This window comes from Narcine bancroftii, chromosome 4 (genome assembly GCF_036971445.1).
Source record: "Narcine bancroftii isolate sNarBan1 chromosome 4, sNarBan1.hap1, whole genome shotgun sequence".
Lineage (NCBI taxonomy): Eukaryota > Metazoa > Chordata > Chondrichthyes > Torpediniformes > Narcinidae > Narcine > Narcine bancroftii.
In genome coordinates, this window is record NC_091472.1 from 41,417,443 (window position 1) to 41,430,999 (window position 13,557).

Sequence of the window (13,557 nt, forward strand, 5' to 3'; positions counted from 1 at the left end):
AACTGATCATAATCACTAAACAATCTTAGGAGTCTGTTTTAACAATCTGAAGATGATTTGCAGAGAGAGAGATGGAATGGAAACTGGGTAAGGCATACCCAGGAAGTTTCCACATTGGCAGATAGGTGCATGTGGTGAGGCCGCACTGTAATAGTTTAACCGGAAATGCAGATCATCAGGACAAGAACATGAATGTTGCTGGGACCTTGCATATCCTTTACTGCATTTTGAGCATGCACCCATTTTTTGACAACACGTGGAATGAATTATAGGGGATTTTAGAATTCTTATCCGTGAAAGTCATAACCTCGGATGCAACTCAAGGATTAACTGATTAGCGCTTGAAAATACTTCTGTGCTGCCTTCATAGTCATACAACATGAAAACAGGCCATTCAGCACACCTATGCCCTTCATCAACACCCATTTGTACTCATCACTTTTTATTAAGTTTTTGTTCAGCAGTGTACAGTAGAAGTCTAAGATTCCGGATGCCAGAAATCCAGACCACCCAAGAATCCAGACTTTTCAAAAACTCTCCTTTTTAAAATATTTTTATTGATATTTAAAATTTAAACATGTGGATGGTACAATTATATAATATGCAACAAAAAAATTTAAAAATTACAAATATAATCATAATTAAAGAATATAGATCACATTCTTAGTAATTAAATAAAATATAACAACAAAAAACCCCAAAATGACATTTCAAAAGCCCCTTCTTCTTAGCAAAGTTGAAAATTGACATATATGAATTAAGTTATAACTTCTTGGAGAGGGACAACACACTGCCAGAATTTCATCTTGAGATTATGGTAGTCCAAAATTGATCCCCATGTCTTTGGAATGCTATCTTTGATAGTATATAAATTTTTTTCTGACATATCGTTTAGCCATTGTGCATGTACAGGTGGGGTATTATCTTTCCATTTTATCAAAATTGCTTGTCTGGTGAGCAACAAAGTAAAAGATAACATTTGGTTCTGAATGCAAGTCAGTAAAACATCATCCTCTTGAGATTTTTCAAAAAGAACAATTAAAGGCAAGGTTCCAATTTTAAATTTGGATCCCTCCAAAATTTTATAAGCTAGGGCAGGTCAAGAAGCATCACCTGTTTTACTATAAAGGATTTCTATCTGAATAAAAATGGGGCAATTTAACTTTAGACATATGTGCTCTGTGGACCACTTTAAATTGCAGCAAACAATGCTGTGCACAAAAGGAAGTAGTGTTAATCAAATTAAAAATAGAATCCCAAACCTCATTGGAGAACTAAAGGTTCAGATCCACTCCCAGGCGTTCTTGTTTTTAACTAATGAGGCTTGTCTTAAATTAACCACTTTGAAATAGATAAGAGATGATAAGCCTTTATAAGGTGGTTGTAATTCAAAAAATGTATCAAGAATTACAGGAAAATTGGAAATTTGAGACTGAACAAAATGTCTAATTCGTAAATATCTAAAGAAGTAAATTTGAGGTAAGTTGAATTTTACCACTAATTGTTCAAAAGATGTAAAATTGTTGACAATAAAAAACATTTTATACCCAATCTGTGCCAGTCATTAAAGGGCGAGTCTTGCAAAGAAGGTTGAAAAAGGTGATTGGATATAATAGGACTGGCAAAAGAAAAACTCTGAAATCCAAAAGAAACTTTCTAAATTTGCCAATATTCTCAAACTGTGTTTAATTATCGAATTTTCAGTTAATTTTTATTGAGAAGAAGATAAAGAGGACCCTAGAATTGACAACATGGAAGTATTCTTAGCAAAATTTAGTTTCATTTCTACGCATGGAGGATGGTCAACTCAATGATCAAATTGTTGTAAAAGAATCAAGTTAACATAGAAACATAGAAGATAGGAGCAGGAGTAGGTCATTCGACCCTTCGAGCCTGCTCCGCCATTCAACGAGATCATGGCTGATCTTAAAGTTCAGTATCCCGTCCCCGCCTTCTCTCCGTAACCTTTAATGCCTTTATACTGAAGAAATAGATCTAATTCCCTCTTAAATATATTTAATGAACCTGCCTCTACTGCCCTCTGTGGCAATGAATTCCACAGATTCACCACCCTCTGGGTAAAGAAATTCCTCCTCATCTCAGTCCTAAATGGTTTGCCTATTATCCTCAAACCATGGCCCCGGGTTCTGGATTTTCCCATCATTGGAAACATCCCATCTGCATCCATTCTGTCCAGTCCTGCCAGAATTTTATATGTGTCTCTATGAGATCCCCTCTCAATCTTCTAAACTCCAGCGAGTACAATCCCAATTTGCGCAATCTTTCCTCATAAGTCATTCCTGCCATTCCAGGTATCAGCCTGGTGAATCGTCTCTGAACTCCCTCCATTGCAAGAACATCCTTCCTTAAATAAAGTGACCAAAACTGCACACAATACTCCAGGTGTGGTCTCACCAAGGCCCTGGACAGCTGCAGTAAGGTATCCTTGTTCCTATACTCAAACCCTCTTGATATGAAGGCCAACATACCATTTGCCTTTTTAACCGCCTGCTGTACCTGCATGCTCGCCTTCAGAGACTGGTGTACAAGTACCACTAGGTCTCTGCACTTCCCCATCTCTTAATCTATTGCCAATCAAATAGTAATCTGCCCTCTGGTTTGTATTACCAAAGTGGATAACCTCACATTTATCCACATTGTAGTGCATTTGCCATGTATCTGCCCAGTCCCTCAATTTATCCAAATCACACTGGAGCTTCCTGACCCCCTCTTCCGTGCACACAACCCCTCCTAGCTTAGTGTCATCTGCAAATTTGGAGATATTACATCCAATCCCCTCATCCAGATCATTAATGTAAATTGTGAACAGCTGGGGTCCCAGTACAGATCCCTGTGGCACCCCACTGGTCACCGCCTGCCACTCAGAAAATGGGCCGTTTATCCCAACTCTCATTCTTCTACCTGCCAGCCAGTTCTCAATCCACATCAATACTTTGCCCCCAATTCCATGAGCCTTGATTTTGTAAGCCAGTCGTTTATGAAGGGACCTTATCGAAGGCCTTTTGGAAGTCCAGGTACACCACATCCACTGGCTCTCCCCCATCTATTTTACCTGTCACCATTCAAAGAATTCCAATAGATTTGTCAAGCACGATTTACCTTTTGTAAATCCATGTTGACTCTGTCCGATCCCTTCTCTGCTAGTCATTTGCTCCGCTATTACATCCTTAATAATGGATTCCATCATTTTGCCTACTACGTATATTGACTTCTTCTTCTTTGGCTTGGCTTCGCGGACGAAGATTTATGGAGGGGGTAAAAAGTCCACGTCAGCTGCAGGCTCGTTTGTGGCTGACAAGTCCGATGCGGGACAGGCAGACACGATTGCAGCGGTTGCAGGGGAAAATTGGTTGGTTGGGGTTGGGTGTTGGGTTTTTTCTCCTTTGTCTTTTGTCAGTGAGGTGGGCTCCGCGGTCTTCTTCAAAGGAGGTTGCTGCCCGCCGAACTGTGAGGCGCCAAGATGTACGGTTTGATGCGATATCAGCCCACTGGCGGTGGTCAATGTGGCAGGCACCAAGAGATTTCTTTAGGCAGTCCTTGTACGTCTTCTTTGGTGCACCTCTGTCACGGTGGCCAGTGGAGAGCTCGCCATATAACACGATCTTGGGAAGGCGATGGTCCTCCATTCTGGAGACGTGACCCACCCAGCGCAGCTGGATCTTCAGCAGCGTGGATCCGATGCTGTCTGCCTCTGCCATCTCGAGTACTTCGATGTTAGGGATTAAGTCGCTCCAATGAATGTTGAGGATGGAGCGGAGACAACGCTGGTGGAAGCGTTCTAGGAGCCTGATGGAACCCCTTCATTCTAAATGTCTTGCTATTTCATCCATAATGACAGCTTCAAGCATTTTGCCGACTACAGACATTAAGCTAACTGGCTGACAGTTATCCGTCTTCTTCCTGCACCCCTTTTTAAAAAGTGGCATGACATTTGCTGTCTTTCAATCTGCTGGGACCTGCAGATTCCACTTATACCTTGAAAACTAACTGAATTGTGATAACAAAGATAATATTCTTAGTGAGGAAGCATCCGGATTAGCTACAAAGAGCAATAGATCATCTGCATGTAAGGAAACTTTATATTCAAGATAACTCTCAAACTTTAAATTTAGTGGACATTTTTTTGGGCATGAGCATGTGTCAATGCCATAGATGCAAGTGGCAACAAGTGACCACGCTGTTGACTTTATTTTTCTTTTAAACTTCTCGGTTTGATGAATGAAGCATGCTGTATTTGCTAATGAATGAACTATCAAACTAGCTTTTGACAAAGTTCCCCACAGGAGGTTAGGAAAAAAGGTGGAGGCATTAGGTATAAATAAGGAGGTAATGAAATGGATTCAGCAGTGGTTGGATGGGAGGTGTCAGAGACTAGTGGTAGAAAATTGTTTGTTCAAATGGAGTTCCTCAGGGTTCGGTCCTGGGTCCACTATTATTTGTTATATATATTAACGATCTGGATGTAGGGGTGGAGAATTGGATAAGCAAGTTTGCGGATGACACAAAGATTGGTGGTGTTGTGGACAGTGAGGTAGATTACCGTAGATTAAAAGGTGATTTAGGAAGGCTGGAGGTGTGGGTTGAGAAATGGCTGATGGAATTTAATACAGATAAATGTGAGGTGCTACATTTTGGAAAGGCAAGTTTAAATAGGTCATATACATTGAATGGTAGACAATTGAGGAGTGCAGAGCAACAAAGGGATTTAGGAGTTATGGTAAATAGTACCCTCAAGGCTGATACTCAGGTAGATGGTGTGGTGAAGAAGGCATTTGGAATGTTGGCCTTCATAAATCGGAGTATTGAATTCAAGAGTAGGGAGGTTATGATGAAATTGTACAAGGCATTGGTGAGGCCAAATTTGGAGTACTGTGTACAGTTTTGGTCACCAAATTATTGGAAAGATATAAACAAAATAGAGAGAGTGCAGAGAAGGTTCATGAGAATGCTGACAGGATTTCAGGGTCTGAGTTACAGGGAAAGGTTGTGCAGACTGGGGCTTTTTTCTCTGGAGCGTAGAAGATTGAGAGGGGACTTGATAGAGGTGTTTAAGATTTTAAAAGGGACAAACAGAGTAAATGTGGATAGGCTTTTTCAATTAAGAAAGGGGGAGATTCAAACTAGAGGACATGGTTTAAGATTGAAGGGGGAAAATTATAAGGGGAACATGAGGGGAAATTTCTTTACGTAGAGGGTGGTGAGGATGTGGAATGAGCTTCTGGAAGACGTGGTCGAGGCGGGATCATTGGTTACATTTAAGGAAAGACTGGATAGTTACATGGATAGGAGAGGACTGGAGGGGTATGGACCGGGTGCTGGTCAGTGGGACTAGGAGGGTGGGGATTTGTTACGGCACGGACTAATAGGGCCGAACTGGCCTGTTCTGTGCTGTAAGTGGTTATATGGTTATCTCTTTATTCCTCAAATTTGAATTTTAAAAGTATTGCCTGAGAATCTGGACTGACCCAATCCTTGAGCAGTTCAGATTTTTGGACTTCTACTGTAATTGGAAGAGGTTCTTCAGTATTGCATATTAATAATGGGTTGAGGATTGCAAAAAGCAGGAATCATTGATTGTTCATGCTACTCTTACATAATTTCTCAATACCTATTTTTGTTTTTGTCAGGTGCATGCTCTGAACATCTTGAGAGCACTGTTCAGAGACACCAAACTAGGTGAAAATGTAATTCCCTATGTGGCAGATGGATTGCAAGCTGCCGTCCTTGGCTTTACATCTCCTGTGTGGGCAGTAAGTGATCATCTTCGAACATTCTTAGCAAACTTGGTAACTGGATCTTTTCCACACTAATGTGATCAAAAACAAAACAGGCAATTAGAGAAACCAAAATATGTGTCGAAGCACTTCCTGTAAAATGCAGAGCTGCTGCATGTTTATTTTGTGTAAATACACGTGAGTGGAAGCTTTTCCACCATCATAGTACTATTAAAAATGGCTAGTCTGTTGAGCGCGACAGCAATTCTTCAGGTACAGAGCGGGTGAGTTACGCAGCGTTGATTTTGGCTGTTTTAAGCAGCATTCTGATAGCAGTGTGATGAGAACTGTTGCCAAGCATACAGTTATTTTTTTTGCATGTAAGCCATGTGATTAGGCCAAAGCTAAAATGTTACGATAAAATAACATCTAGCAAAAGGTTAGATAGATCAGTGCACTGGAGATTAGCATCCTTTCTCCAATAGGGTCATGCTTTAGGAAGTTAAATAATGCATTAGATGAAGAATGAGTGAATAAAGTAGAGTTATTGTCATATACACACCTTCAATGTACAGATGCTCCACACAAATACAAAATAAGTATAATTAAGACAAATAAATGATTATGTTGTTGGAAAAATAAAATTTTGGGGGCAGAGTAAATTACTAAGAGAAATGTGGATTAAGCCAGGAAAGTCATGTATTTGATAAAGGAAGGTGAAAACAGTTGATGGAAAATTTTAAATGATGAATCATAACGTAATAAATAGATGAGCCTGAGGCTGCTCTGCCATTTATAGTAAGAATCTAGCTGGTCTAATCATGGCCTTTGCATCACTTTCCTGCCTGCATCCCATAACACTTGACTTTCCAGTAGAATAAAGATCTGTCCATCTCAGATTTGATTATATTCATTGATTGAAAAGGAGGCAATTTTTTTGAAGGTGTATCGAGGAAGGAAAATTTATTTGAAAGTATATTAGTGATTTGATGAAGAGCTTATTTGATTCACTTGATTCATTTGATTCACTTGATCTTGCCAAGCCATTTGAGGAGGAACCATGTGGCAGACTGATTGGAAAAAATAATGTCCTAAGAATGCAAGAGAAATTGTCAAGTTGCAGTTGCACAACAGCAAATGTTTAATAGTCCGCTGAGAGCCTATCCAGGGCCAGTGCCAGGTTCCTTCTACTAATGTTTAAAAAATGTAGGATGATGTGAGAACTAAGATTTATGGGAGTATTCAAGGAGGGGGACTTTTTTCACCCAGAGTTGTAAATGCCTTGCCAGAGAGAGTGGTCAAAGTAGCATCCCTGACTGAACTTAAGGAGTGTCAAGGCATGCACTTAAATCACCTGGGCATAAAACTGCCAGAAGATGGGATTAATGTGGATGGGTGAACATGGTTAGAGTTAGGACTAAATAGTTTGTTTCCATGTTGATGACTCCATAATTCTGAAGTTTCAAGGTGATTAAAAAAAAATAATTGGTTGATAGTGGCAAAACCAGTTGGGGGCTTTCAGTAGATATTGTTGGACTTGTCAGCTGAGCAGAGAAGATGTAGTTTAATACATAAAAGTTCTGAAGAAACTCAGCCGGTCATGCAGGGTTCACTGGAAGCAAAGATATATAACTAATATTTTGGGCCTGAGTCCTTCATCAAAATATAGGGAACAAATAGACAGGTGCCTGAATAAATAGTGGGGAGGAGCACAGGGCAACAGGCAAGAGATCATAGGTAGATTCAAAGTTCAGATTTATTGTCGAGTACATACATGATATCACATACAACCTTGAGATTCTTCTTCCTGAGGCTCAGGCAGAATCTGTACTCAAGAAAAAATACATACACAAAAAAGAGAAATGTAAACAAAGAAATAAATATAAATAAATGGACTGTGCAATACAGAAATTAAATATTCAATAATAAATAATGCACAAAGTTAGTGAGTCCTTAAATGAGTCTCTGATTGAGTTTGTTATGAGTCATGGATCCTCCGATTTGTGGGTGGCCACGGTTTTCTCCAGTTTGAAAAGACGTAGCATGACTTCCTTGTCCTTGCATTCTGTCGCTTTTTCGGTAAAGCCAAGGTGCCAGCATGCAACCTCCTGTCTTTATTACTTGTGCTAGTATCTTCAGGGATTTGTGTACATGCAATCCAAAATTCCTTTATTTCTCTATTCCATTTTGCCTTGTCTTGTGAATTCCTGTTTTTTGTTTGCCCTCTCCAAATGCAAAACCATACTAACTTTTTTTTTGGATTGAATTCACTTGCTGTTTTTTGGCATTTCAGTTACAGTTCATATACATTTCTTCAGCCTTCAAATTTCTTCCTTACTCTCAACGACAGTGACATTTTTGATATCATTGACACATTTCTTAATCATGAGTTGCAATTTAATTCTTGATCGCTAATCTATTGTCACAAATACAATAAGCTATACTCAGTGGAAACCCAATGCAAAGAGCCTTTATGTCGTTAGAATTCCAGACAATCATTAGACTTTGTTTTCTCCAACTGATCCTACATTTTATCCATTCTGCTTTGTGGAACTTTGTCAAATGTCTTATTAAAATTAATGTAGAGTACATCAAATTCACTCCTTTTCACTGTCTTGACAAAGTTCAGTCAGATGCAGCCTTACATTAGCAATTTTATGCAGACTGATCTAAATATTTATGATGCCCTACCAAATGTTTTCATTAGTTCTCCCAATATCAATTGACGTTTGGCTTCTCATTCTTTCCTTTCTCCATTTTCAAATCTCTTGTTTTTTTCCCTTGATTCTGAGAAGAATATGGGATATATTTTATCCAGGTCTGGGAAGATATTGATTTTTAAATATATTATGCCTCTTAATGTGTCTTCTCCCTCAAGATTTATAATTTCTAATACTTTCAAAACCTTATATTCTTTCATCTCACTATATCTATGTTTCCATTCTTCTGTGAGGACAGAACCAAAGCATTTTCAAACCTTTGCAGTGGCACAGTTGGAGGCTGTTTAGCACTTGTTTGTTTCCAAGGGTTGATCTTGTGAATCTCATGCCCCTCTTTATTTTTCTCTGTATTTCTTAAACTCTTCCTCATGCCCAAAAACTCTCCCTTGAATATTTTTATTCTTTTTTTGCCATTATTCTACATTAGGGACAATTTAAATTGCCAATTAATCTACCTGTATGCCTTTGGAGGAAACCCAAGCATTTATGTACCTAAGGTCAAGGTCAAATCCAAGTCCCTTGAGCTTTAAGGCAGCAGAATAATGGCCCTCCCATCATCCTCACCAATTCCTTTTTATGGATTGTTAACAAAAATTATTTAATCTTCTATTGTTTTACCTGATATTTTTCTTTATCATGCATCCTATTTGCCTCTCTAATTTATTTTTGATATGTGTCTGTTGCTTTGATGGCTATCTGTAACGATGAGCCTCCTGTATTTGAAATAAATTTCTCCATTCCTCTCGTTTTGTGATTATTTTTTTCCCCTTTTTATTTATTGGGAGCAACTTTGATTTAAAATCTCACAATATTCTCCTTGAAATCCACTTACTCGACCACTGATTTTCCTTCCAATAGTTGTTTCTTTTTCAGTTTTGTTAGTTGCAGCTAGGTAAAGTTGGTCGCTTTCTGTCCTTTTTTCATAATTATGATAAATGTCACTCAGTTATCCTCATTGCCTCCAACACCTTGCCTCTTCCTACCTCTTCACTAGCTAGGTGCCTTCTTCAAACCCATGTCTGGCACCATCTCCTTGTTTGTTTGGCTTGGCATGTGTGATTTTTTGAAAAAAGTTCTCCTGAGTACACTTCAAGAATTTTGCAAGTTCCATACTTTTACACTGCTATAGTCCCATTTTGTGTTAAAATGGTTACAGTCCCATGTTACCACCTTGTTGTCTTTGTACTTCTTAGAAATTTGCCTTGATATTCATTTCTATTTTTTCCTGCCTACAGTAAACTTCCAGCAATGTGATTATATCTATTTTCCCTTTTTATTTTTAGTTCAATCCATCTATTTAATCTTGCACTTTTGTCAACTCCCTCCCCAAAGCTATTTTTTTAAAATCTTATAACTAGGAATGTTTCAAACTTTAGAAAATGTACAACTATTTGTGATAGTTGATAAAGACAGACCCAATCTATTGTCATCTCCTGGCACATTGCCTGGTAGGCCATTGTCTTTCAAGCACGATTCCAGGCACTTCTTAAATTCTTTTGTGTTTTCTTGCCTTTTCTACATTTTCATTCCAGAAATACCATTCCCTTACCATCAACCACCACTCTCTCTCTCGAATACTTCCACTAATTACTTCAAATTTTTGTGCCTTGATTTTGACCTCACACTGAAAGGAAATAGCCCCTTCCCACGTACTCCATCTTTCTTTTCTTTGGCTTGGCTTCGCGGACGAAGATTTATGGAGGGGTAAATGTCCACGTCAGCTGTTGGCTCGTTTGTGGCTGACAAGTCCGATGCGGGACAGGCAGACATGGTTGCAGAGGTTGCAGGGGAAAATTGGTGGGTTGGGGTTGGGTGTTGGGTTTTTCCTCCTTTGTCTTTTGTCAGTGAGGTGGGCTCTGCGGTCTTCTTTAAAGGAGGTTGCTGCCCGCCGAACTGTGAGGCGCCAAGATGTATGGTTTGAGGCGAGATCAGCCCACTGGCGGTGGTCAATGTGGCAGGCACCAAGAGATTTCTTTAGGCAGTCCTTGTACCTCTTCTTTGGTGCACCTCTGTCTTGGTGGCCAGTGGAGAGCTCGCCATAGAGACATGACCCACCCAGCGCATTTGGATATTCAGCAGCGTGGATTCGATCTCTACCCCTCACAACCATATTCACCTCAATGCAGTTTATTCAGCCTCTTCTATTCCAATGACAACAGATCCTGTCTCCCCAGCTCAAATGTTGCTGTTCCTGTCCTTTTTGGAGTCACGTGGGTCCTTGGTCATCGCCTTCATTTCTTTGTCTCTCTGCATTAAAATATGGACTAGTTAGTACCATCCAGAAACTGTTTTCATTTTCCAGTCTTTGTTCCTTCTGCCTTTTCATTCCCTATCATTCATACCTTACTTTGCTTTACTCCCTTTTTGACTTACAGTCTCCACTCCCAGCTTTCCAATAGCACTAATAAAACATTCCATGAAGGATATTACCCTGCCGGCTTATGGTGCAACCCATCTATTTCTTATAAGTCCCATCTCATTCCCAGATCCTGTTCTTTTGCTGCAAGAACATAAAATATTTTACTTTGAACCATCAGTTCACTATTGATCATTTGCATTCTTCCCATCTCTGTTGTGACTGTGTTTAGTGCTAATGGCAATCCAAGAGTTACTTCCTTTATGGCTAAGATTTATAATCTCATCTGCAGCTCTGGTGCCTTTCTGCAAAACAAAGTCCTCCCTCGTACCCATGTCATTAGTATAGGCGTGAACCACAGCCTCTCCTTCTTTCCCCACCTTCTACACTGCTCAGAATATTCTGCAGCTGTTTTGGCCCTGGCACTTCTTTCTTTGGCTTGGCTTCGTAGACGAAGATTTATGGAGGGGTAAATGTCCACGTCAGCTGCAGGCTCATTTGTGGCAACATTAACATTTCTAGAATTGGATTTTAGCTACAGAAACATTGAAACTATTAGGGCAGATCACCCATTTCCCTGATATTGAATGTTACACATATTTGGGTCCATCTTGTTTGTTCCACAGGGAAGTGTCTGTGCCACTTGCAAGAGAACAACTTGACATAATCCCATATTCCACCTCTAAATCTATAAATCATTCCTGTTCAAGCACATGTCCAGGTACTCTGAAATATGGGAAGTGATTCTGCCATTTCCAGTAAAACACCCTCAGGTTCACATTGTTGTCAGAACTGTTACTTGTGCAATGATAACCCCACATACTCACTCACTCAATCCCACCTGCTCATTCACACTCATTCATTCCCACCAACCCACTCACACTCACTCACCCACCCACTCACTCAGACTCACTCAACCCCACCCACCCACACTTACTCACTCATCCACCTGCTCACTCACTCACCCACCCACTCACACACATTCACTTACCCACCCAAACCCTCACTCACTCACCCACTCACTCACACCCACCCACCCATTCACTCGCTCACTCACTCACCCACACACCCACTCACTCACCCACTCACACATATTCACTCACCCACTCAAACCCTCACTCACTCATCCCCATTCACTCACTCACTCACCCACTCACTCACACTCACTCATTCCCACCCACTCACTCTCACTCACCCACCCACTCACTCTCACTCACCCACCCACCCACTTACTCGCTCACTTACTCACCCACCCACTCACACACATTCTCTCACCCACCCAAACCCTCACTCACTCAACCCCATTCACTCACTCACTCACCCACCCACTCACTCACTCACACTCACCCACCCACCCACCCACTCACTCGCTCACTCACTCACCCACCCACTCACACACATTCATTCACCCACTCAAACCCTCACTCAACCCCATTCACTCACTCACTCACTCACCCACTCACTCATTCCCACCCTCTCACTCTCCCACTCGCTCACTCGCTCACTCGCTCACTCGCTCGCTCACTCACTCACTCACTCACTCACTCACTCACTCACCCACCCACCCACCCACCCACCCACCCACCCACCCACTCACTCATCCACCCACTCACACATATTCACTCTCCCACCCAAACACTCACTCACTCAACCCCATTCACTCAGTCCCACCCACCAACTCACTCACCCACCCACACACACATTCTCTCACCCTCCCAAACACTCACTCACTCAACCCCATTCACTCACCTACTCACTCACACTCACTCATTCCCACCCACTCACTCATTCACGCTCACTCACTCACCCACCCACTAACTTACACTCACTCATTCAACCCACCCACTCAATCACACTCACTCACTCATACTTACTTATTCCCACCCACCCACTCATGCTCACTCACTTACTTACCCACCCACTCACTCACACTCACTCACTTAACCCCACCCACCCAAACACTTACACTTGCTCACACTCACTAACCCACCCAAACTCTCACTCACACTCAATCACCCATTCACTTACACTCACTCATTCAATCCATCCACTCACTCACACTTACTCATTCCCACCCACCCACTTACTCACTCATACACCCATTCACCCACCCACCCACTCACTCATTAGAATCCGGCACTGTCTGTAAGGAGTTTGTAGGTTCTCCCTGTGTCTGCATGGGTTTTCTCTGTTACAAGCCCAGAGGCCTCCAAAACCCAGCAGCAATAGATATTCACCAAGACAAATGGGTACTTAAACAAAAGTTGCATTTAATTATCTTTAAACATGAAAACAGGATCACACTTTAACTTATCAGTATTAACTTAATTAACCTAACTGGTTGCAAACAATTCTTATACTGTGTACAGAATTTAACATTTATAAAGTTCGCCAGGCTTTGGTGCTTAAAAGGTAAATGGTTACCACTCAGGAAGGTTCTTGTCGGTTTTCAGAGAGATATTCATTGTATGCTGGACACCCACAACTGATTCCTTTTTTAATCAGCCACTTCAGTGTCTTGCCGATAGAACTTGCCCCCTCAGGGTTCTCCAGATGATAACCTATTTCTTTCTGGTCACTTCAGAGTTCCTTTTTGTTTCTCTTATTTCAAGTGAAATAAGACAGCCAGTCCTCTCCTCTTGCATGAACTATAAGGGCTTTGATCCAGGCTGAACTAAGCACTCACAACCCATCTTCCAAATGGGGTTTTCCACAAGCTTGTCCTGTCCAGTCCCAGTTGATGCTG

General features: G+C 41.0%; 1 protein-coding gene across 8 annotated transcripts in view; it reads left to right on the forward strand.

Annotated features, from left to right (window-relative positions):
• The window catches only part of thada (THADA armadillo repeat containing), a 466,325-nt gene that overhangs the window by 117,448 nt on the left and 335,320 nt on the right, over nucleotides 1-13,557 (forward strand). For 7 of the 8 annotated variants that reach the window (XR_011355652.1, XM_069931122.1, XM_069931123.1 and 4 more), the window contains exon 24: nucleotides 5,649-5,771. The exons of the other annotated variant lie outside the window; for it this stretch is intronic. Coding sequence is in view for 6 of the 7 variants with exons in the window: in XM_069931122.1 (XP_069787223.1) it covers nucleotides 5,649-5,771 (123 nt within the window). In the remaining variant the exon portion in view is untranslated. The remainder of the gene's footprint in view (nucleotides 1-5,648; nucleotides 5,772-13,557) is intronic. 8 annotated transcript variants of the gene reach the window in all.